Source organism: Nipponia nippon, unplaced genomic scaffold (genome assembly GCF_047370975.1).
Source record: "Nipponia nippon isolate SJK-2023a ecotype South Korea unplaced genomic scaffold, ASM4737097v1 scaffold_7, whole genome shotgun sequence".
NCBI classification, from domain to species: Eukaryota; Metazoa; Chordata; class Aves; order Pelecaniformes; family Threskiornithidae; genus Nipponia; species Nipponia nippon.
Genome location: NW_028262391.1, coordinates 27,430,883 through 27,456,661, shown reverse-complemented (window position 1 = coordinate 27,456,661; position 25,779 = coordinate 27,430,883). Strand labels below are relative to the sequence as shown.

Here is a 25,779-nt window from a genome sequence, read left to right as displayed (position 1 = left end):
CTCCTAAAGGAGAAATTTCATTCTAAGATTTTTGGGTGAAGTAGTCCAGTCCTGTGTCGCTCTCAGCTAAAAATATGTCCTAAGAATTACAGGGTTTCAACCCATTAGCTCAGAAGAATCACTTGTGTTCACTGTTGCATCATTTTTGGCCAGCGTTCAGTGCACAATGACAAGTATTTATGCACCTAGAAAAGGAGGGAGAAAGCTACATGGGCTGTGGCTGAAATCATGATTGGAGTGAAATTGTTCCAGCTGAAAACAGTTCTATCTTCAATAGTGCATAACAGCTAAGAATAGCTTTTTTAGGCTGAAGGAACCACATGGGGCTATTCTGCATCGTGTACTAATATGGGTTTTAGGACTAAAAATAAAACAGTATTTTTAGCTGGAAAAAAGTTTGCCTTGAGGTCCCGATTTTTCCATCAGGTAATTCAGAGTAAGAAGATGTGCTACCCAATGCCCTTTCTCTATCAGCAGCAGCAGCCCCCTCCTCCCAGGCTGTCTGCCCCCGAAGCGCATCCGCGGGGCTCCTCCGGTGACCGGCTGAGCGCGGGCCCGATCCCCGCGGCGCCCGGCCTGCCCTCCGCGCCCGCACGCAGCCTGCGCTCACAACATGGTCGCTTCTCAGAGTTAGGCGGTACCTCGCGGGCTTTTAGTGCCACCGGTAAAGCTGAATTATCGACACGTAACCTAGAAGCGGAAAGGGTAAGGCCGCGGGTGACAACGCGAGCTCCTGAGGCGCGGATGCAGCGGCCCAGCAGCACTTCACCGCAGCGGCCCAGGCCCCAGCCGCCGCTTTGCGCCCGGGCCTGCGGGGCCTGCCCAGGCGGGAGACAACGGCAGGACGGTGACGCAGTAATTTAACTGCTGGGGGGGGGGGGGGGGGGCGCTGCGCCGGGAGAGGCGGCTGGGCGGGAGGCGCTACCGGCACGCCCGGGGAAGCGGCAGCCCCGGCCCCGGCAGCCCCCCCGCCGTCCCACGGGACTATGAGGGGGGGTGGTGGGGGGAGGGGGGCTGCAGTCGACGCGTCCGTCCAGCAGGGGGCGCCCGCAGGGTGGGTGGGGTGTAGGGGGACATGCGCGCGCAGCTGCTGGGGGACCGTCCCCTCCCTCCCCGTGCGCGCGGCGCGGCGTCGTCACGCGGGCGGTGCCTGCGCGAGGGACGGGGTGGGGGAGGGGAGCGCCGTCGCCCATCCGGGTCCCGCAGCGGAGGCAGGGGGCGGGGCCTGCCCTCACGTGACGTTGCGTGGCGGCGCAACCGCCATCTTGTGTTGTTGGGGCTGAGGAGTCGCTGTGGCCGTGAGGGACTCTCCGTCCGGGAGCGCAGGTAACGCCGTCCCGCCGGCTCCCTGCCCCCGCCACCGCTTCGGCCGCCCCCGCCGCCTCCCCGTCGCCGCGCTCCCGCCGCCGCCGCGCTCCCCGCCTGCGGGAGCGGGCCTAGGCCGTGCGCCGAGCACCGGCCTCGCCGGCGGCTCCTGTCCGCCGCGGGTGCCGCAGCCCCGAGGCGCCCTGCGGCCTACCGGGAGGCGAGGCCGCCCCGGCCCGGCGGCGAGGGGCGCGCCCGGAGGGCCTCCCCTGCGCTCCTGGCGACGGGCTTTTGCAGGGCTTATTGGGCCTGGCCCCGCTCGGGGGTGCGGGCCTTGCCCTCTCCATGCGGCTTCTTGGCAGCAGGTCCCGGCAGGGGGAGACGGTGCCTGTCAGGCGACGGCGGCGCGCCCGGGGCTCCTCACGCCCTGCGGGGCTGCCAGCTGCGTCCCCGGCGCCGTCTCCCCTCACGCTGACCCTTGTGAACTCGCTCGTCCCCTCCCAGCCCGGTGGGAGCGGGCCTGTGTTCCGGCAGCGCCGCGGGCAGGTGCGCTCTCATTGAAGCCTATGTGTGCCCCGCTCCGAGCACGCCCAGCCCTGTCAGGTTATACAGGGAGAGGAAGGAGGGAGCTCGTCGAGCACTCGAGCCTTTTCCCCCCGCCCCCGCAGGCAGCAGGGTGTTGGGAGCAGCAATGACCAGCAGTGTTTGACTGGAGAGGCCTTGGCAGGCTGAAGAGAACATCGATCAGAATTGTGTACGTTTGGTATTGATCCAAGACAAGTAGTTTCAGTGTCAACAAAGCAGTCTCCGCTATTTCAACTCTGTGTAATTGCACTTTGAAGTGGGACAAGTTGTAGGCCAAAAGGAGATGTTGCCAAGTAGTACTTCTGGAATAAAACCTACATTTTTCCCAGTAACCTTCAGCTCTATGTTCTTGGTTTGCTGCTGTAATGCTTTACCTCTTACTGTAATTCTTAAGTGTCTGTTTTCTTGAGTGGGAGGGGAGAGAACTTATGAATTTTGATTATGTTCTTCTGTCTAACTTTTTACTGCTCATTCTATTTTCTTGCTTCAGGAGCTGACTTGGGCAAGTTCCTGGAAAGTACGTGTGAATTTTTTTTTCCTTTTCCCGTAACTCTGCTGGTTGCTTTTGTTCTTAAGAAACTTTTTAATAAACACAAATTAATTTGCTGCTTTGTGAATAGAACATTTGGTAGATGTGCAGTGTGATAATTGGGAACCTTTGTAAACAAAATGGGTTGCAGTTGTCACCAACAAAAGCTTTGTTCTGGTATTTTTGAGCTCTGTTATTGGGTGTTGGCTCCAATAGATAACAAGAGCTTTAGCATTATGAGGTATTGGTATTCTTGCCATTCACTTGAATAAGCATCTTTTGAACAGTTAGCTGATGCTGAGGTAAAAATGTGTGCCCTAATCTGCCATGGGGGTATCAACAGAAATGTTGGATTGTCCGTTGCCCCTTCTGCACCCCCTTCGCTCCCCAGGCTCACATAGTTGTACAAGTTAACTGATGTCAATGGTCATGTGTGTCAGTGTTAATTTCTCACTCAGTGTGTGATTAAAAAAAAAAAATTCTGTCTAATGGTCAACTATATTAAAATGAAGGTAGAGATTTATCCATAGAAGTTGAATGTCACTTCCAGCAAGACCCGCTTCTTGTGTTAAGCCTTTGATAGCCCCTTTCAATATCTGATAATATTGTGTATAAATGCTACGTTTTCTTAATGATTTTAAGAGCTGCTCAGGCTCTCCCATTCCCTGGATACACGAGGAGGCATGGGGGTACCTGGTCACTATATTTCTTTTAGGACCTTTTCCAAATGGTTTCTTGAGCCTGTCCTCTAAAGCAAGAGCATAGAACTAAAATGCAAAGTAGTCATGTTGCAGTGATGATTTGTTTCACAGGGTGCTTACAAAAATAATTTGATACCATAGTAAAAACTTGGACTTTTGCAGATCCTCTTTTCATGAAAGATGTTGATCTTAAGAGAACCGTAAAATATCCTCAGATATTCCTTTTAGTGTTTTTTCTTGCCTTCCTAAAACATACAGTAAATGAAAAATATGACTTTTATGCTGATGTAAGTAAAAAAAAATAATGCTGGTAAATAGAGAGTTGAGGGCTTTACAGCTTAATTTTCCCAACTGTTTTACTCCTTGATTGAGGAAAAGACTTTGTGTGTAAAAGAGGAGTGCAAAGAAGGTTTTGGGGTTTTTTAAGGAATTTAGACTATGTACCATTGCAGCTCTTCTATGCTTGCTGTCTCCTAAGGCCAGTTGTCTAAATGGAGCTCTATCATAAAGTGGAGTGTCTTATACCTGAATGTAAGAAAAAAGTTGGCAGCTCTTTTAAGATCTATAGATACTTCATTTAAAGACAAACTAGATGTCAAAGTCATATGGAACATCTCATTGGGGCAGCTGACTGTCTGAAGGGTGGTTTGCTACTACATGCCTCTGCTGAAAGATCTTTCTAATTATTTAAACATAGAAAGGAAACATTGGTTCACAGTAATTGATGAAGATGAGCTAGGTACCTGGACCATGGTCTTTTCCTTCCCCTCTTCCCCCTCCTTTAAAGTGGTTCAGGCCTCTAGCTCTTTAGATTTTTGTTGTTGTTGTTGTTTGAAATACCAAGAATATGAAATTTGATTCTGCCTACTTTTGTCTGATCTTGTAAGTTCAAGTAACTGTCAAATGTATGTTTCTTATTCTTTCATTGAGGTCTTTAAAATTCCTTCTTAGGTCTTTAAAATTCCTTCTTAGGGCTTTTTAAGGTATGATGTTAAATCTTCTCATAGTCCGATTTAGAAAAAAATGCCTTTTCCTATAATTTTTCCTATAATTTTTTTCCCATTTTTCTGTTTGGTTTTTTTTTTCCCCCTCTCAGTGCTCCTGCTCAAAGATGAGTGGAGATAAGCTATATTTAATTCATGATTATAGACAGACAGAGCTAAGCGGCAGAGCAATAAAATTTCCGCTCACAAGCGTAAAAGCACAGGCCTGATCTGCCTTCTCTTTCCTACATAGCTTGCTAGAGATCCATTGGGTGCTTTGGTAAGGAGAAACCCATCTCTTTGTTATTGAAAAACATTTGTGTTGAAAGGGACTGTTTCTTTGTGTGGTTTTCTCATCAATTTATTTTAATTCATTGAGTGACATTTGAAAACCTAGGTGTATGAAATGCTGCAGGGGGGATGGTATTTGCTTTTATGGGAACAAAATCAGTTTTCAGCCCAGCTTAGCCTCTCCTTTCCTCTCTTGCAGTCAACTCCTGAACATTTTTTGGTTGCACGAACGATCTGGCTTGAAAATTGTCAGAACTGAGAAAACTTAGCAAGTTTGCTCAAGGTGTACATAAGTTACGGATGGAACTAAGAAGAATTAACTGCCTTAAATTATAAGGTCTATACAACATTGGCCCTCTTGTGGTTGATGGTAGTATGTATATATATATAAAACCATGTAGTTCATCATAGTGATGTTTAATACCATTATTTTTTAATCTTCAGCTCAGATGGTAGCAGGGGATTGTAGCAGACTGAGGTCTTTACATTGCTTTGTTAGTAGCTGAGATTGCCACAGTGTGTTGATTACAAAATGTGTCCACTTCTCTTTTTTGCAGAGGGAGGGCTGTCAGTCCATTCTCTTTGAAGGTGGTTAAACATTCCTTGAATATAGAAACTGTAGCTATGGCTTGATGTCTGTGCAGGAAACTAGGCTGCCATTGAAATTTTATGTCCCTCTTTTTTTTTTTTTTTTTTTTTTGGTTATGGAAAGGATGCGCAGAATTGTTTTCATGCATCTGAGGTTTTTGGCAAGCATGAAATCAAAGTGTGTGTTTCCAGGAGTGAGCCTCTCCTGTAATCCTTAAAGCTTGTGATATATAGAAGCTGGATATCTAGACCTCAGGATTGTGGAGAAAAGCAGAAGGGATACCAGGAGCTCTGTAGAGGTAGCAGAGTCTATAGGTCAATGAGGAATCTTGATGGACATTTAGAAAATCTGTCTTAAAATACTGCCTTGTTGACAGTACCTTTTTGGATTGCTTACTATTTTTTGATTCCCTCAGCTAATTATTAAAGTGGTACATTATGATTTTCTATCTTTTTGGCCATATGTTTTAAAAAATCTAGGCAAATAAGAAAGTATGATTACTTGATGCTTTCAGCTGTGAGTGGCTCTTGTATATGTAATTTGTTGTTATAAACAGATAAATGAGCTTAAATATAACATGTTAGGAAAATAAACTGGTTAGAAAAATATTTTTGTATGTGAAATAGCTGTTATTACAGTACAAGTAGGCACGATGCATCGCACTTCGTGAAGGTAATGTTTTGTCACTGGGTATGTGGTCCTTTTTATTCAGTAGAGAAATACTTGTTTCGAGTTGTGGTTACTATGAAATGCCTTTTTTTTTTTCTTCCCCCTCTCCTGTCACTGGCAACAAATTGAAATATTTTGCATTCTGTTGATAGTATTTTATGATAAAGATACTGGTTTGTGTGACTGGGAGATTCAGAGGCTATAGATGTCCATGTGTAGATCAGATTGGTTGTGGTCTGTGTGTGGTAGTGTGTCAATTCAGACTGGACGAAACAGAAGGAAAAGATGCACTTTGTACACTGTGAAGATTCCTTTGAGTGAAGTTTTATGATGATGAATGGATAGCTGAATGTATGTAACTTCAGACTTAGAGTCAGAATGTCATGTGGCAAGGAGTTGGTATCACTGGCAAGTAATGGATGTATAAACTGACTTTTTTTTTTTTGAGCCACCTGTGGTAGAATCTGAGGATGATGTAGGTTGGAAGAGCCCAGCCTTTGGTGGTTGTCTGCTCCAGCCTCCTGCTCAAAGCAGGGCTGACGTCAGCATTAGACTGAATAATGTGTGTGATAGAAAGTGAGTGAGGCTGATCATGGAAGTAGCATATGGCAAGGTTTTTAAGTAAAAGCATCTAATAACTTGATTTAATAAATCAGAAGCCTAGTTCAACTACCATTAAAACCAGTGGAAGCTTTTACATTAGGTTTAGTTCATGCTGAATCATTTGTGTATGTAATTATACTAGGCTTTAAGAGTACTAAGGCAAGATCAGGATAACATCACAAGTCATTTTACAAAGATACGGTTCTTAGATCAAAACAAGTGAATATCTTTAGCAATATCAACATAAAGAGAAGAAAAGTGATAAGCTATTAAAAAGTGTTGTCATTCATATGTAGTAACAAGTTACCTTCTGACTTCCTGGTTGATAAACAATGCAATCTGATACTAATTCTCTCTGCTATGACTTTTTTATTAGATGCTTTCTCACTGTTGAATATTTGTTTCCTGAAGTATAGGAATCAGAACTGCATGAGTAGGAAACCTTAAGAAGGGGTGGGAGGAGAGAGTTTCTACAAAGCCCGAAGAAGCTGCTTATGTAAATGACTTTTAAAAACAACAAAAAAAAACCCACAACAACTCAGATCTGTTAATTCAATGAATGTCTTCAGTGAATGTAGTCTGAAGCTTTATTCTGGTACTTTGAATGGATGTATGGGCTGTGTAATGTGTGTGACAAGTGGGAGAGGGGTGCTGCAGTGTGGTTTTGGTTGTATTCATGTAGTCTGACTACTGGCCTCATTGAAGAGCAGGTAGACAGACTCAGCATCCTGATCTGTAACATCGTGTGGAATGGCACAGACTAAATATTTACCTACCAGAAAAATTTCCATGTACAAGGTAGACAGATGTGGAAGTGATTTTCAGCTGGAAAACACAGTGCTGGCAGGATTTTGGGACAGGATTTGGAATGAGAAGTGGTTTGTGTTCCAGCCAGTGGCAGGGCCAAGGGTGTGGTCCCCTGACTCTGCTTGGAGCTTAATCGCTGGTGTCTGCCTTTGGCTGGAAGTCTTGTAATAAAGGTGGTCACACTGCTTTCTGGTGGAGAAACTGGGAAAAGCTTTCATGTGTGTTCGTGTTCAGGTGGAGCAGGAAGTGGATAGTTCTCTAACCTACCTCTCACCACCAAGTTCACAATAGTAGGTAGGAAAGGAGGAAAATATCGGGAATTGTGATGTTTAATGTTCCTGTATTATTCTTGGATTTTGTTAGGTGTGCAGGTCTCTTTAGTCTCTCTTGTCATCCTATCCCAGAAGAGCTTCAGTGCCTACTTCTTGTGTTTGTCATTCTTGACTGCGGTGCAACATATTGCAAGCTGCAGCGCTCCGTGAAGCTTTAGATGGATCTGTATGAAGTGAGCAGAGGGTGGTCAGTTTGGTCCTGCCATTTAAGAATGTCACTGCCAATTTTTGATGAGAAACTGCTGAGAGATTGAAACACTTTTGCAATTATTTGAGACAGGAAGGTTATAAGACTTTAAGAGATCTAAAAATGTAACTGTAATAATAGAGGCATAATTTCTGGAGAAGTGGATGGTTTAGACATTGTTCCCTTAGGAAAAACTTCCTCTTGGCATGTGGGTAGATAGGCCTTGAAAAATTCACTGCCTTTATCAGGATAAAGGCTTGGTAAGCCAGAAGAGACTGCTGTGACTCGTCTGGCATCTTGTGTAATGTGACTAATGTTTTTTTTTTTTTTCTGATTAATTTTCTGTTTAAACTAGAACATACTTTTTAGAAAATTATTTAGTGTTGACCTGAAAACAACTTACACTGTTTATCTCTGAATGTCTTGCTTCAGTCCCTTCACTGAATAAACTTGGGTCTTCAGCCTTTTTTACCTGCATGATCATTTACAGACTGAGCAAGATACTTAAATTTTTCTCAGAGCTCAATAAATAGAGCTTTGGGGTTTTTTTCCCCACTGTAAGGCATATCTGTCATGTTCTATCAATTTTTGAACACCTGATTTATCATCTTTCTTGCCTTACAGACAACAGAACAGGACACAGTATTCCTGCAGTGATAAAATCCACTCTATATTTACTCTATATTTCCTTATTTCTGTATTCGGTGTTTTCTGTTAGCTCTTCTAGTCAATGTTGTATCATATGTTCCTTTTCAGATGATTAATGTCATAAATCTCAGATTGGTTTCAGGACTGTGTTTTTCCAGAATAGTCTTGCATCTGTTGTATAGCACCTATTTTTTTCTGCTTGTGTTTTGATTGTATGCTTGGCCTTATTAAATGCAACCTGCTATACTGGACTGAGTAATTGAATAATTCATAATGGTATTATAGATGATGCATCATTTCCATTATTTACCATATCCATGTTTGTCATCCTCAGGTTTTAGAAGTTATGTGGGCCAATGTTACAGATTCTATAGAAGTAGAGGATAACTTCTTACCTTTTACTCTGTTTTGAGAATATTTTGCCTCCTGAGATGGGTTGTTGTAGATTCTTTAGAAGAGAAGGTTAAAAGAAAAAACAGGTTGTGATGATTTGAGACTTTTCATGTGGTTTTGAATGATTTTGTCCTTTTTAGCATTCTACTTAATGGAAATGTCCTGCAGAAGTTAAATTTTATTTCACCTTCTTGTTTGAGCAATAAAATTTCTACTGTTACAAAAGTATATTTTGATTGAATGTCTTCCATAAATCCATGTTGGCTGGCCTTAATTATGTCAGTGTCCTTTAATCAGTGTTGTCTGCTTTAGCCAATGATTAATATCAAACAGACTGGTAGTGTAGCCACCTGAGTCATCGTGTTTACCACTTTACTTAAAAGGTAGCTTGCATACAGTTCTGGATCTTCTTAGTGTTTCAAGAATTAGAGAAAATCAGCATTAATTATTCAGTCAACCTGTTAATTTTTTTTAAAACAGAATTACTGGCACTGAAATTAGTTAGCTCTAGTAGCTGCCTGTGAAATGTTTTCTTGCTTGTGGAAGGTGAAGTTTTATCGTCTTGATGTAATGTTGCTGTTGCATGGCGGAGCACTGCTGTTCAATTCCTGTTCCAAGTTTGCTTAAGGAGAACCCAATTCCTTGCACTTAAATCTGCTTATATTAGATTTCTGTTGTTTTCTTTGGTTCTCAAAATTTTCAGCCAATTTCTAGGTTAAAAAGGCTGTTTCAAACCTACAGTAGCAACAGAACTACCTTGTAAGGAAGGGATACTTTTCTTCCTAAACATCTCTGATCAAACCGTATACCATTTCAAAATAAAATAGCTGTGTATAGGAAGGATCAGTGGTATATCTTTTTTCCAAGGTTTAGGTTTCCAAAGTTGTTAAAAAAACTAAGCAAGCAGCAGCCCCAAAGCTATAAGTCGCAGTGACAGTCCAAATCTTTAATTTTTTTTTTTTTTTGTCTGTAGGAAAGATTAGATGGGCAGACCTGAATGCAGTCATTGCCTAGACTCAACTTGGGATGCTAAGAATCAGTTTATCTCTATCCAAAACAGCAAAACATCTTGGTGAGATAGATTGCCATGTGGTACAAGCAAACAGAATTCTATAATGGAAATGTAGAAATTTAAAATTGCCTGGAAGTCTTCACTCAAGTGCCTATGAGTAAGGGACAAACCTTAAAACGGCAGTTTTCTGTAAATCCTGAGGTTGAGCAAAGTCTGGAAAACATTGCAGTTTAGATCTTTCAAAGTCTCTGAAAAACAGCTTTTTGCCTAGATATTTATTAGATACCTATACATTTTAAAAGACCAGAGCTTGTGGCCAAAATGTGCCACAGTAATTATAGACCTTCCTTAGATTTTTTTCAACTGAAACATCTTCGTATGCATTTTAACATACAAATCTAGCCAGTAGAATCAAGTTCTGACTTGTGTCTGAAGCAGATGTTTCTGAGAGCTTTAATAGATTTGTCAGGTACTAAATTGCGAGCTTGAAAAATAATTTAAAAAACTGCAAGCTTGGTAAAACAGCCATTTTGCCTAAAGTAAACCAATGAGTTGAGTGTTGCTGATAGCAGCTTCTATACCTATAATATTACCTGTTAATTGTGAGTGAAAGCCACTTAAAGGCTTAATGTTATTGGATTACATTTTGTATCTGCTCAGAGGATGGACTTCTGACTTCCAAAGTACTAAGCTGCTCACAAAATAGAAAGCTTTTTTGTTTTTTCCCTTGCCAGTCCACAGGTTGATGGTGGGGTTGATGTGATTTCTTCTCTTTTCAATCCTGCATACTGATAGCAGGTTGGTGGCTGCAGTACCACCCCAGGAAAATGTGGTCCCAGTTCCAGCTTATGAAGCAATTCCATTTTTCCCCAAATATGCAGGAAAACTGCAACTGTTTGTAGGGTTGCACTGGCACCTTGATCAAGGATTGACCTGATTTGAAGAAAACCTTGGAGAAAAGGTTCACCTTTGAAGGAGTGGTGGGAAGTCCTCAGGTAGCAATTCTTGCCCAAGCAGTGGTGCTAACTGAACACTATCAAAATATGGCCTCGGTTTCTTGGTTCAACGTGAGCCTGTCCCTGTGTGCTCTTTGCCCGTATAAAATCTGTGGCTGTGCAGATTCCTCAATCAATAGCCATTAATTTGTAGAAAATCTTGATTTACAAAACTCTAGCAGTTCAGAAAGGGGCTTTTCCCTCATCAAATTATATCAAGGAGGAAATGTGTTAGGTATATATTATTTCTGTGATTTGCCACCCTTGATTAATAAGGAGGCAGCATAGATAAAGATCAAAATTAACTTTTTAATTATTAATTTTGAAGTTTAGTGCCTAAGAAAGATAATAAAGATCTGATATATTCATTCCTTTTCCTTGGCCAAAATAGTTAAATTTATGACCTGATCATTCATTCCTTTTTCTTAATTCCTCACCCTTTTTCTTGCTCCACCCTGACTCTTGCCTCTCACAATGCAAGTGCTGCGTGGTCCACCCCAACTTGCCTTTCCAGTTAGTACAGCTTCTCCTCTGTGCACCGACCCCGTGTGTTGTGCAGTCCCTGTCAGAGGTTCCTCCCCCGTTTGCCTTTCGTGCTCTCACCTTTTGGCTGCTGCTTTGTGAACTGGTAGAAGCAGCGCATGGTTTTTGCTTTCCCTATCTTCTCTGCTCTGACATGGCTAAGTGTATTCCTTTTGCGCACTTGCTGTCTTAGCTTTCTTGAGTCTCTTTTTGTTATTCCTCTGCCCCCTTACTCCCAAATCATTACCTATTTCCAGAGTGCCTCCTTCCCAAGGGTTTTCTCTCAGCTTTGCTTGTAATTTCTTTCATGTATGTTTTATTTCTGGGTAATGCTGCCTATTAGAGTAAATTCACCTATTACACCTACTCAAATGATCTGCAGATCTGTTTTTTTTTTATTCTGTTGGGTTCCCCCCCCCCCCCCCCATTTAGCTACAGTTTCATCCACTTACAGGTGTCTTGCTTTTGATTCAAAATTCATGCAGTCAGAAGTTCTAAGGAGGATCTGATTACAACACAGAAGAGGAAGCCAGCAGAGAGTTCCCCCAAAAAAGTGTGGTGGCCAAAAATGAGGGACAAAGAAAACCATTTTGCAGCTCAATGGGATGATTAGCATTCTTTGATTATGCTTGTAGGTACTAAAGTGCTTAGGAGTCCAGTTGAGAAAGATGACACAATATTCTCAGATTTTGGGAAGGAAACCCAGAGGCTGAAGAGGGTGGAGCCCAGTGGGTCCAAAACCGCTTGATCCTAATGGGTTCTTAGTGTTTTATCCTTGTATCTTATGCTTTTCAGCTGTGTTTTCATTGCAGTTTAACATTCAGTGCCAGCCTTTTTGGTATTACTGATACTAAGCTAGCATTGATGTTAGGAGCTAAAGATCCCAGGTTCCCTGGTGATCGACATGGGTTGATCTGAAAGCTCTTCCCCCTACACCTCCCAGCAGAAGGATTACAGGCATTGCAGGAAGCAAAGGGACAGCCATCCAATTAAGGCTGCTAGGAATTGTGTTAGAGGCTTGTCTCTGCCAAAGTGTGCACGATGGTTTGCTTGAATTGCCCCACAATATTTTCACATATGGCTGCTGTATGTCTTCTTTAGGTACCTAACCTTGTATTTTGATTTGCAGAATGATGAATGGATATACCATGAATGTTCTAATGAGCTGTTGGCTGCTTCAAAAAGGCAACCCAAATCAGACCAAAATCATCTCAAACTAGGCCTGTGAGACTGGCTGGATATTTTTGTATTAGCTTCTGGTGCATGTAGTGGGGATAATCCTATTTCATTATATAGGGTTAATGTGAAAATAAAAATACTACAATTTGTATATAAATTGTGTATGGGAAAAAGTTAATACGGTGTGTAGCAAAAATACATGAGCCAAACATTGGCTGGTAGATTTAGGCTGCATGGGGTTTTACAACTATTTATAATCGTATGCCAAAAAGATTTGGGTAAAATCTGCTCAAGCAGTTTTAGCGTGTTTTTTTTTTTTCCTTTCATTTTCTAGCTTTCAGGCTGTTGATTTTTTTTTTAACTCTGATATCATTACTTCAGTAGCAGATACATAAGAAAAAAATGTTTCCTTTGTGTGGTTTTGTCTTTTTTCTTTTCTTCAGTAACTGATGCCCTTTCCACTTCTATCTCCCCACGTTTTGTTTTTCTTTTCCATCACCTTTTCATGCAAAGTATAGACAAATTTATGAAGCTTCTTGTTTAGTCCTTGGGTCTGTTAAGGAACAGAGTTGTGATACGGCAAAGCTCCCTCCCTACCATCTGTCTTTATGGGTTCTTGAAGGCTAATCAACCTCTTTCTGTAGGTAATGCTTCAAATCCTTTTTTGTTTGTTTTTTAAAAAAACAAAACCCCTTCCTCTGCAGATCGGAATTTTGCCGTTGCTGGAAGGAAAGAGGAGCTGTATTTTCTTACTGCAAAAGACACTTCTCCAGAACTGCATAGGCTGGACTTGGCTCTGATAGAGGAAACTTCATAGCCTTCCGTTAGTCTTGTTCTTTCTCTTCAGTATGGCTTCATCTGCTGTTGTCCATGCACTCTTGATACATAGGAACTTGGTCTGGCCTTCACTAGCGTCTGCAGGACCTTGGCTAATAGGAAAGAAAGCAGCTGAATTCTTAAGTTGTGCATTTTTTTGCTTAATAAAACCAAGAATGAGAGAAATACTGTCATCTGCCTGCGGATTTAGGAGCATGTCACAGCATTGGATGTACTCAATCTTTAGAAGGCTTATTTTTCAAGAGTGAGCAGTGGAAATTTCTTGAATACTCTGCCACTCAACTGGCGAATCTTGCTTGCTGTAATTCTAGTGGGTTTTTTATCCTCTTGTAATTGTCAGGAAGCTGCAATTCTGTTAATTAAGCATTACTGTTCTTACAGAAGAGGATTATGCATCAAATTCTCCATGTTTGGTTGTCTTGCTGTAATCACTGATTTGAAAAGGGACTGTTTGTACAAATTGTTTCTTCAGACGCCCTGATCCAGTGTCCTGTTTGAGCTGTTAAAAAGATGAATTTAGGGAAGAGATCTTGATGCAGTTACTCCTATATTAGTAAATTACTCTGTGTTGGAGAGCTGAAATGGATTCCTTAAAAAAAAAAAAAATCCACATAGTCAATTTTTTCATTTCTTTGCATGACCAGGTGTGCTTTTGTATTGGGAAGAAATTTATGAAGGAATGTATTAATCCAGTTGTTTTCATAGTAAACATTTTTATTTTTCAGGTTCACGCTTTTTAAAAAAGAGGAATAGAACAGGAAAAAATGGCAGCAGAAACTCAGACACTTAACTTTGGGCCTGAATGGTGAGTGTTTTTTCTGCTTTGTGAGACTCCGGAACCTTGTCTAAAATTTTAAAAAAACATTATGAATTTCTGTCCTTTGAGACTGAATTGATTATAAGACTGAATGGGATATAATGTCTTTGTTGTTCCATACTGCTTCACCTCAGTCCCTGGCCTGTGACTTAAAGCAATATTATAAAATTAGTCTTCACTTTGTAAATTGGCATTGTGTATGAAATGAGTTGGGTTTTATGTTATGGTAATGCATAACGTTCACATGGCTACCAAGTATCTGAGGGAGGAATAATGTTTATGTTCTTGGAGGTATACACAGAGTAAGTGAAGAAGACTTACATGTTTGGTCTTTCCATGTGATACATATTAATAAGAAGTTCTTACACTCTCCTCACTGGACTTAAATCTATAGCTAAGCAAGCTTTTTTTTTTTCCAGTATTAAAAAAAAAAACAACTGTATGGAATATGGTAAAAGTGTGCGTTCCAAGTCAGTCTCCTGCATGTGCACACTGAAAAATGTCAGGAAAAACGAGCTGTTGTGTTAAAGGGAATCCATGACATTGTATAATCTTGTATCAGCTGTTAGTTTTCCAGCTTGTCTGACATGCATTGTCCTGGCTTTTGCTAAAGAGTAATTGCACAGGTGTGATTATTGTTCAGTATTTGTTCCAATTTCTTCTTAAAGTGTTGGTGACTGCGATTACAAACAAGAATTCTGGATGGTGTGGTTTCTGAAGAGTGATGTGATCCTTAAGTGTGTAAATGGGAGTGTGGAGTGGTTATAGGAAATATAATTGCTGCATAGCATGTGGTAAGACTGTTACTGGAATAATGCATTTACTTTTGCTGACACATTTTTATACGCAGTGTACAAAAATTGGAGAGTATTCAACAGAGAAGACAGACATGATTTGTGGCCTGGAAAACAAAGAGAGAGCTCAGTCTATTTTGTTAGATTGAAAGAAGGTTAAAGAATTACTTTATCACTGTCTATAAATACACCCACCAGGCAGATATCTTATGCTGGAGTGCTCTTCAGTGTAAGATAGACATGATTAGATTCATTGATGGATGGAAGCCAACGTTATATTAAAAAAAAAAAGAGAAGGGGGAAGGCAACTCTAAAAAAAGCACATATTTTAACAGTAACTTGACTGCTGTGTCATAGTGAGTGGACTTCAGTCTCCATTTAGTTTAAAAAACAGATTAGATTATGTATGAAAGTATATATTATACTTCAGTGAGTTACTAGATTTTACAGGAATAATGGAATAAAATTCTAAGATTTATAATTATTCTTTTGCGTTGCAGTATAGTCATGTCTGTCATGTATGCTGTTGTATCACTTAATAGTGAAACTCTTGGTCACGTTTGATCTGGACTGGAGTTGAACATTGCACTGAGCCATCTAATCCTTTGAATAATGCCTCCCCAGACATTTTTTGTTTGGAAGTGGTATGTAAAGAAACTGCCACTGGGTGGCACCAAACTAAAAAAATAAGATAAACATTTGACTTGCAAATTACTTTTTCCTTTCTGTTTAAAGAACAATAAAACAAATCAAAGCATGCTTCAGTAATTAGGTGAGAGGTAGCCTCTGAATCAATCTTTTAGTTTAGAGCACCTTCCTTTCCAAGGATTTTGCAATTGTTGAGAAAAGTTCTCATTGTTTTACTTGTCTAAGATGCATATCATGGAGACTGCAGGAAAATGGTCTGGGTTTTGTTTCTTGACACACATCCTTTTGTAAAACATTCCTCAAACTTAAAAATACAGGATATTCGGGTAGCTGAGGAAATGATTGTATAGAATGAGACTAACCCACCTGCGTATTGGGAATAATGTCATATAACTAAGATGTTGTCTGCAAGAAGTTGAGTAGCTTACCTGTGTGGGATGACCAAACTTAATAGCATATTTATCTGTTACCATAAGTTAGATTACTGCTTGAAATGTTTCTGAAGTAAAGTGTGGCTATATTTTGTACTTTTTTTTTATTGAGACGCTAAGCTAAATGATGTATGTGCTCTCTGAAAAATGCCATTAATTTTAAGTTCTGAAAAAGGAATTCGGAGTAGATTAGATTCCAGAGACACAAGAAGAAACCTCATTGCAAAATTTACTGTCCTATACTGTTTGTTAAACTTTTAAAAATATCTGAATAAATTTTTTCCTCAATGTTTGCTGCACTGTCCCTAGTGTGGTATGAATTTTCTTGTCAAAAAGAACCTGTTGTCATTAATATCTATGGAAGATTTACAACTGAATTTTGTGTAGCCAGTATAAATAGCTTAGTCAAGGCTTTAGGGGTGTAGCTAGCTTGCTGTATAGTCAACATAAGAGTTCTCCAGGGGATAAATTGAATTCCTTGATGTGCTCGTGGGAGTATTTTTTTTTTTTTTTCTTTCTCTCTACTGTCTATGGGAAAATTGATGGAAGCTCTTTCTCTCTTCTTGTTGAAGCACCAAGTGTTAGAGTTTAGAAGTTAGACTGTTAATGTCTTTACTTTCAGTACTGGATTTATTCCATTTGTGTCAAATCTGTAAATGTGCAGAGGGATGATAGCATAGGTGAAGACACATTCTCCTCAACTCAGTTTTCATTGCTCTTCTGCTTTATTTTAGGCTGCGAGCTCTGTCTAGTGGCGGGAGCGTGACATCGCCTCCTCTGTCTCCAGCTTTGCCAAAGTACAAACTAGCAGACTATCGCTATGGGAGAGAAGAAATGTTGGCACTTTTTCTAAAGGATAATAAGGTGAGCAGGACGAGGAAGAAGGCCTGATGTGTGTGTTCCTAATGACAGTCTTGTGATTAGGAATAGTTATTTGTATTTTGTGATTATGGACAAAGAAGTTGTGTATCCCTTGGCAAAGAACTGAAGAGGTCTAATTGTGAGGGGTTTTTTTGTGTGTGTGCTTATTTGATCCCACTCTTACTACGTTCATTATGTTTGATTGATTCTTTTTGCCATTTTAGGGGCAACTTCCTGTACCCACTGAGAACAAAAAAAACCTGATTGCCATATTCAGTCCCACTGCCACAGATGATGGAGGGTTAAAGTCTCCTTGCAGCTGTGCAGATTTGCTTGCCTCAGTAGGATTTTATTTAATATAATGTAAAATAGTTATTTGATTCAGCTTGAAAGTCAGGCAATGAATCATATTAGCAGATCATCTAAAAAAGGCAAGAGCCTCCCCATTTATCCTGACTTAAGGCAGTTCACTTTAGCAGGTAACCAGCCCAATGAGAGCAGTCCCCACTTCTCTGGGACTCAGGACAGAAATACAATCTAGCACATGTAATGCAAGAGAGCAGCGTAGAAAGTCAAGAACTTCCCTCTGGCTTAATTTCAAATGAAGGTTTTCAGTGATACAAAAGTCACATTTCAGAGAGTGTTTCAGGCAAATGATTCATACATTCTGCATTTGTAAACATTAGGCTTTTCTGTAGATGGTGGCAGAGGTTGGTTTATTGTTGCAGCAGACACGTAGTGACTTGGAAGTCTGAATCCCTCCAAGAGCCTTAATCTCAAGTCAGGGAGGGACTGCAAGAAATTACGTCAGGTTGTGCCTTTAGCTTTGTACATAGATGTGCACACATACCTCCATGTTCTTATCCTACCGTGGCTGCACTGACATTTTCATACAGTGCTGGGAGCCTGCATTGCTTATACATGGATTCAAGGGCATTGAATGTCAAAGATTTTGCTAAAGCTGTTAAGTGTGTTATAGCTTAAAGCCATGTTTTAACATGCAGAATTATCCTGCTGTATGTGATTTAAACCTTGATGTTATGCTTGAATAAGTCAGCCTGTCAGAGGTCATTGTTTTTTGCAATTTGTGTACGTTCTATCAGATGATGATACGACCTCTACAGTTGCAACTGATTCAGAACAGCCTATTAATACCCTGTGTTACAGGAAGCTTTCTGATGGTTACGAATGGTCCAAAAGAATACTTTCTCTCTGTGTGTTTGCCAGAAGATCATTGTTATTAGACTATGTCTTGCTTTTGGTATACATGTGTTTCCATGGTGTTGAGTAATTCTAGTTATTGAGACTGAGAGGACTCCTGACACTGTTTCTAGTCAACTACTAGATGCGATGTTTTTAAGCTGTATCTTGTACCCTAGTCCTTTTTTACTGTGTCATCTTCAATCTTTGCTGGCTGAAGATTAGGCAAAGTTGCATCTCTGATTAAAAGATACTCTGATTGAAAGCAGGAAGACTCCTGCTAGGGTATACCCAAATGAAAAAAAGTAAAACCCTAGGCTGCTTTGCTTCAATTAAGATTGGGAGAACTCTTTAGTATTATGAACTAGATATTTTTGAGACAGTTCTTTATTGGCATAATTAGAGCTCACTTGGCTCTAATTGCAGCTTCTTGTCCACATGCTCAAGGTCACATCTGCTGATGGACTGATTAAAAATTAGTGTCAAAATTTATTTTGATTTAAATCATCAGTGTTCTCTACTTAATAAATCCATACCTATAGTTTCACTTTACTTTTGTTTTACTCTCCTTGTTGGTTGTAAATTGAAAATGCTGACTTTAAATCAAATACAACCTCAGTGCTATATATGGTAGCTTTGTTAACATATATTAAAAAATATGGCTATAAAAGTGCATTGAAGTTAGAGCAATACTTTTTTAATTTACCAGATGAAATTTCACTTGGTTCAGATTTGAGCTGCAGTGGTGTGGAAGTTTGAATTCAGATGTGTATGATCTTGATACTTGACATATTACAGTTGTGGGTGGTGGATGCTTTGGGTGTTTTGTCTATAAGAATTTTTTTCTGGGGGGTGTAAATTTGCAGCGGAGTTACACCCACCCCTAATAAATGTTTTTGGAAGTACTGATGTACTGGGTAGATGGAGCCAGAGTTGGCAGGATAAAAATTTTTTTGTAAATCAAAGCGTGTAGCATCATCCCTGAAATGGAAATACATGTGTATATTTGTACGCTATTTTCCTTTCATACAGATACCTTCAGACCTTCTGGATAAGGAGTTTCTGCCTATTTTACAAGAGGAGCCCCTGCCACCACTGGCACTTGTACCTTTTACAGAAGAAGAACAGGTTTGTATCCTTTTTTTTTAAAAAAAAAAAACCAACACTTTATATTGTCATTAGTGTAAAGACAAAATAAAGAGTATGCCTCCATTAAAAAACCCATAAAATTTGAGATTAGTAGATTTCAGGGAAAGAAATTATGAAAGCATGCTGTGTTAATATAAATTTAAATTCCATTCATGCTCAATTATTACTTAAATTTGAATAAATATTTTTCGTACAATGTTCTGTTGATGGCACACAGTCAACTTGTTAAATCTAGGATCATCTTCTGGGAAGTATTACCTATTTTTTAAGTACACAGCATTTTCAGATCAGTGAACCTTCTACAGTTTTTGGACAACCTTCTCTGTTGTGATAGAAGTGTCTAAGTTCTGTAACTTCAGTTTTGTGGTCTTTGGAGAAGCGTTTAAGTTTTTTGACTGTTAACATTTCTTAGGAAGGTGCAGTACTCTCAACTACTTTGTAAGCAGTTGCTTCATTATTTCCTTGTTTAGTCTCTATAGGTATATAATTAATTGGTGAACAAGATAAGAGTGAGAGCAGGTAGTCCACAAAGATTCCATTTCAGGGGTGACTGATCTGAGTAGTTTGAAAGCCCTTGCTTTAAATTCAATTCCTAGCAGAGAAAACTGTCTGCCCCCCTCTGGATAAATGCCTCTGACTTTTGACTCTGAATTGATTCTCTCTTTATGGCTGTCAGAACTTCTGATTTTGTAGTTGCTCTCTGGTTTGTCATGTTTCTTAGCACTTTTCTTACTTCATGATACTGTGGTTTGATCTTTTTGTTTGTTACTTTTCTAATAGAAAGCCGAGTATTTTTACGGACTTGAGTATAATTTGATTTTTGCAGGGGTGGAGAGTGTTAGTTTCTTTAGATTTCAGAGCATCCTTCTTCCTTTGCCCCTTGCTATTATATTCTTGAATTTTTCATCATCTTTTTGTGCCGGGGTATTCTGGCATATCCTCTTCACCTCTTCTGGAATTCCTTCCTCCTCAGAGTTGATTTATATTTCTTGTGTCTTTTTAGGATACTGTCCTTTGACATAAGATGCTAATAGTTTAGCTTTTAACCAGCAGTCATATTTAAGTTCACATAAATACACTGTAGGAACTTCATGTCATAATTAGTCTTAAAAGGCAACCGAGATGGAGAATATGCTTTTATGGGAAATCTTAGCCCAGCTCCCATTCTCTGGTGGGAACAGGAGGGATTCAGGGCAGCAAGCCCAGGAAATGGTCAGTCAGACATACAGTAACACACCAAAATATTGAACCTTGGTGTTAAATATCTTTGGACTTATTTTTTTGCTGATGCATAGCGGAGTCCTTCAGAGAGTAAACTAGAAGCCTTTTACAGTTAAAGGGGCTGTTGACTTCTGGGGATTGTCAAGATACCGTCCAAGGGGAATAATAATAGTTTAAGGCTAGGGTATTGAACATGTGCTGAGTAGCCTCTTGGTACAGATGCGATGGTAAGTGCTGCTGAGCTTCAGGGATAGGTGGTCCTCTGCTGCAGTGCCCAGTGTTTCATCAGTCTTGAAAACTTCTGAGGAGTTGGCGTGCACTGTCACTGTTTTTTTTTCCTGCTCATTTTCACCTGTAATCATGCAGGAATCTTCATGGTTGGCTTAACAGTTCTCTACAATCTCCACAAAAATCTTAATCTGAAAGAAGAGGTCCATATTTCCTTTTTAAGAAAGTCTTCCCTTTAATGCTTTCTGGGGACCCAGGGGATGTGAACAATCTGATTTTTCTTGTCTGAAGATCTTTATTCCCCCCTTCATGACTGATTTGAGATACCAAGGGAATGGCATTAAGCTACCAGAAATTCCTGGTGTTTGTTTCCCATGACATAATAAACATTGTTCATCATCAAGAATCGTGTTCAGAAGTGATCTTGAGGTGACTATTAATGGCTTTGCTGCTAGTCATGGTGCAGGAAGGCTCTTTCACCTAAGGTTGATAAAAGAGAGTTTAAAACACCTTTGGCCCCCTTCCGTGAATACTGAGGGTAGTAGTATCCTCTCAGAACTTGAGGGATGGAGATTTGGGAGTCCTGTAGAGGACAGGCTGATCAGAACACATGTACTTTTGGGGTAGTGTTCAGTTGAAGCTGAACCCGTCAGGCTTACTCTAGGCTTGGATTCAGAGCAATTCTTGCTTGCAACCTGAGAGTTATGCACCTGATAGCATTGTAGTTGTATGTGTAATATGCCCAGGAAGAACTTCTCTCAAGCTGATTTAAAGATGCGTTATCTAGACGTTGATGATAGATAATGTCAGCTATATGAATTTAAGCTTAAATTTGTTTAGTCCTGTGAAATTTAACTAGTCAGGTACTCATGGCTACAGTATTCCTTATTACAGGACATGGATATACTTTAGATGGAGTTGCTGGTCCTTTTTATCCTTTTTATGTAGAATGTCACTTTCCTGGTGATAAGGATGCTGGGCTAACTTAGAGCTCAACTGATTCACCTTGTAGTAAGTTTTGTTATATGACACCATAGATTTGTCTAACATCTGTTTCCAGGGAGCTGTCTTTTGAAGAAAAGAAGGTTTCTCCAGATAGCTTTAACAGAGGCTTCCAGCACTGACCACTGGCAATATGCAGCATATGTTCCTTTGCCTCCCCCACCCCTGCCTCTTATTCCTAGTTGCATTAGGAAAGAATTCAGTTTCCTTAATCTTATCTGCTTGTGGAGTAAGGGAGTCTCAAGCTCTTGCTAAATATGATGGAGATTTTTTTGTGTCCTCATTGGTTATGTTTCTGACGTCTGTTTCTTGGGAAGTGTTCCATTTGCTACTAAAGGATTAACTGAGCCCCTGTTTTGGGGCAGCTTTGCTCTTCGGTGTGCATTGTCAGGGATGGACACTGAAGTAATATACTAATCAATAGTAGGGTGTTTTTTGCTTTTTTTATTTTGCTTTCTTGTTACTTATTGTGATCTTACCATGTGGATTATTATCACTATGCACATTACAAGGATTGCATCTTCACCACAGCAAGCTCTGCAGAGGGGAGGGAGAATTTGTTCAGAGTTTAGGCAGAGAAGTAAAAAAAAAAAAAAAAAAAAATTGGAAAAGGAAGTGAGATTACTATTTCATTCTTATTGGAAAAATAAGGCATCAAAAATTAAGGAATCTCCTATGCAAGACAGTGAATTTGATCAATAGCTTAAAGTTGTTTTTGTAGTAAAATATTTCACCACTTCACAAAAAAGCAGAAGTATCAACAGCAGGAAAGGTGATTTGCTTAGCTTGCTGTTGAAATGGTTGCTGTATACTTTTAAGAGCTAGCTAGGAAAATAGAATCAGATTTACTGGAGGCTGACCTTGCTATTTCACCATGCATGACTGGATTTTTTTTTTTCCCCTCAAGTCTACTTAGTTAGCAGTTCTCTCTTGAAGGAGGATCTGCTTTGTAGGAAGAACATATAGAGCAGTTAGGCTTGTTTCTGAAATGGGTTAAAACTCCTCCAGATGTCTGTTGGCTTTGATGTTAGACATTTAGATTTTTAATAGTATATAATTGCTTGTCTCATTGTTCTCTGAAGACCTTCAAAGTCATAGTAATTCAGATGAGTTCATGTAAGCAATTTGCCTCCTTTAAGTTCCTATCAAGAAGCCTGACGTAACAGCTGTTTGGAGTCCTTTGCATTCTAATTATTTAAAACTTGCATTCAGAAAGTGTGTGTGAATTCAGGTGTGCTTGTTAATGTTTCTGAACATGCTCCTGAATTCTTTGGCCCAGTTTTCCAACTATTTGTGCTCAGAGAATGGAGCCAGAGTTTATTATAATTATCCATTCTTTATTGAAATAGCTTTCTCTTTAGCAATTATTTCATATTAAAATAAAGTTGAATTTTACTGGTGTTTGTCTTACTAAAATGAATATAATTTAAATTCCAAAAGCCTTAAACACACTGTTTTCCCTAAAGCATGTTGCTCCTATGATAGAGGAAAAAAAAGACTTATTTCTGCAAAGGAGATTGGTAAATATAATTTTATTCAAGTTCTGTTGCTCTTTACATGTTTCTGCTTTGTTTAAGAAATAAGTCTAGAATTTATATTAATGGTGTCAGGTATAGGCAGGTGCCAATCTCTTTTTGCAACTGAAAGGCTGTGTTTAAAGCTGCTGATGTTCTAATCACTTCTGTGCTGGAATCATCTGATAAAGGAGTAGGTGCTCACTTACTACTTTTAGAGCATGGAAATTTCAGGTAAGTAACTTGGAAGTGCTAATATTGTCCAAGATCCTTTTGTAGACTGCTTCAGCTACTCATGTCTCCAGGGAATCCTTTTCCTTGTTAGTATTAGTCAGTTGTAGAGAATTTGCAATGAACGTAAGGAAAGAAAAGCTGGTATTAAGCTAAATTTAGGATAATGGTTAAGTGTTTCTAGTTTTGGGGTTTTTTTAATAGAATCTCACCATGGCTCTTTCTTCTTCTTGGCAGAGAAATTTCTCGATGTCTGTAAACAGTGCTGCTGTCCTGCGGTTGACGGGACGTGGAGGAGGAACGGTGGTAGGGGCTCCTCGAGGTCGAAGTTCCTCTAGAGGTCGAGGTGAGCTGTTAGTGGGATGCACTGCAACGTATGCAGGTGATCCAGGTTAAAGCTTCTGAAATATGTTAGATGAAGCTTGGTTACAGCCAGATTTTCTCATGCCCAGTTTCTTTTCCCTTAAAGCTTTGAAACCTTTCCAATAAGGTGGTGGTAGAGAATGAATGTTGTGTTTAGTGATTGTTCTGCGCACCTAGTGCACATCTGATACCTGTGTTACATGCCTTTGTCAGATTGGTGGGTGTGGAAAGCAAAAGGGAAAGGTAGTTTTGAGGTGGAATAGGAAATTCTTTGGTTCAGAATTGTAAGAAATAAGCTTATTAAAGGTATAAAACCCATTTATAGGGAAAAGGGAGAAGAATCCACAAATGTATTTAAAACATTAAGATTGTAGTAGGTGGTGTCCAGTGTTCTGAAAGGTTATTTTTATTTATTAACATCCTGAGAATAAACAGGACAAGGTTAATGGAAAGACATAATTGAATTTGGGAGAAATTTGAGTCTTGCCGATTTTAGTGCATCGCTATAGTCGATGTCTCATCCTGGATCTCTTCAAACATTTGCAAATGAATTGAGAAAATGTTCTCAAGTCCTATCACTAGATTCAAAACAAATTGTTAAATCTAGAATTTATCTTAGCAGTTCCCTTTCAATGTGCATACTGCTGTGAACACTATTTTCGGGGTTTATGTATAAATATGATGGGTTACATTTAGAATACTAAGAAGCTAATAACTTGGAAGTATCATCAGGAGTGATTGATCATGTAACCTCTGTCTTTGCAGGTGCTTAGGTGAGGTTTTTCTTGGGGTCCTTTCTAATTTAATTCTAAATGTCCTTAACTGATGATAATTTCAAGAACATCTTCAGAAATCACTTCCATATATAATTAAATGCTTGACCAGAATTTTACTCTGACTTAATTTGTTCTCTCATTTCTGTTCTCATTCCTTAATCCTGTTTTCTTCTTGGCTTACATATTTCAGATATTTGTAGATTGTCATCTGTCCTTTTCTGGTTGCTTCCCAGCTAAGGCACATACATTTAAACTTTTGTGAGGCTATTCCTAGATTTCCCTGTCACTTCCCCTCCTTATTTATCATTGTCTTTGCCAAATGCTCAGGGCTTAATTAAAAAAAAAAAAAAAGTAAATGTGGACATATATAGATACAGGGTGACACTCTTATACCTTGTTATATTTCTGTTGTACATTTGAAAGCTGTTGCTTTGTTGTTGTGTTCTTTTAATGTGCGTATTGCATTGCTACCATTCATGTTTCACTTTTGCTAGGAATACATTTATTAGCTATTTTTTTTAGATGCATTAAGGCTTAATTCTGCAAATGAAATGAATGCTGCTTAAAATTTGGTGATTTGAGATCATATGATGACGAGTGTGCTCTCTAGTTTCAGTATCAAGATACCTTGACCATTTCTGATATGCTAAACCCTTTATTTTTCTTCCTTTCGTCAAATTTTCCTTTCTTTTTTTGCGCTGTGCCATTAGCAGTGAAGGTCATCCTCGTGCAGTGAGCAGTGGGTTGCTTTTTAATTGCCCCCACTAGTTTCAATGAGGTCATAGGGTTATATGTGGCAGAATATGGCTTCTAATCCAGTAATTCTGTTATTGAATCTGTTTGGAAATGGAAATTTTGTTTGGCAATAAAGTTTGATTCAGTACACTTTAGTGAACAGAACTTAAAATTTATGCAGTATTATTAAGATGGTTTGAAAGCTTCTACTGCATATATTCCTATTTTTTCATACTTCATTTTTAAGATATGATAAGAAATACTAGCTCAAGAACCTCATTGTAAAATTTACCTTTTTCACTTTATTTTTGTTTTCATCCTCATTTGATCTTTTTCTCTTAATTTGTATGAATCATATGCTGTGCTTGTTAGGCTACTCTGTCATTCTTACTTTCTGCTAAGCTGTAAAGGACACATTTCTCCACCTTAGCCCATTCATTTTTCATTCTCGATACATTTGAAATTGTAAATCACTGATTTTCCTCTTTCATTGATACTGATTGCTGCTTGTTTCTTCCGATCTTCCCCTTTTCTTTCCATGAGCAATTAGTCTTGGGCTTTAGGCATGATGAGTCTTCCCAGAGTTTCTATATCTCAGCAAACAAATCAGGGCTTCTGCCAGGACAAAATTGTATATTTTTT

General features: G+C 39.6%; 1 protein-coding gene across 20 annotated transcripts in view; it reads left to right on the top strand.

Moving 5' to 3' along the window:
* Positions 1-1,204: 1,204 nt before the first annotated feature.
* GIGYF2 (GRB10 interacting GYF protein 2) overlaps positions 1,205-25,779 on the top strand; it is a 79,355-nt gene continuing 54,780 nt past the window's right edge. For 7 of the 20 annotated variants that reach the window (XM_087738582.1, XM_087738575.1, XM_087738576.1 and 4 more), the window contains exons 1-6: positions 1,210-1,326; positions 13,893-13,972; positions 16,592-16,721; positions 16,943-17,059; positions 18,951-19,046; positions 23,501-23,609. In XM_087738582.1, the coding sequence (XP_087594708.1) occupies positions 13,932-13,972; positions 16,592-16,721; positions 16,943-17,059; positions 18,951-19,046; positions 23,501-23,609 (493 nt within the window). In that variant the 5' untranslated portion in view covers positions 1,210-1,326; positions 13,893-13,931. Of the gene's footprint in view, positions 1,327-1,676; positions 2,060-2,380; positions 2,408-13,892; positions 13,973-14,652; positions 14,779-16,591; positions 16,722-16,942; positions 17,060-18,950; positions 19,047-23,500; positions 23,610-25,779 lie in introns of those variants that run through there. The other 13 variants (XM_087738574.1, XM_087738578.1, XM_087738581.1 and 10 more) reach the window with 10 other exon arrangements.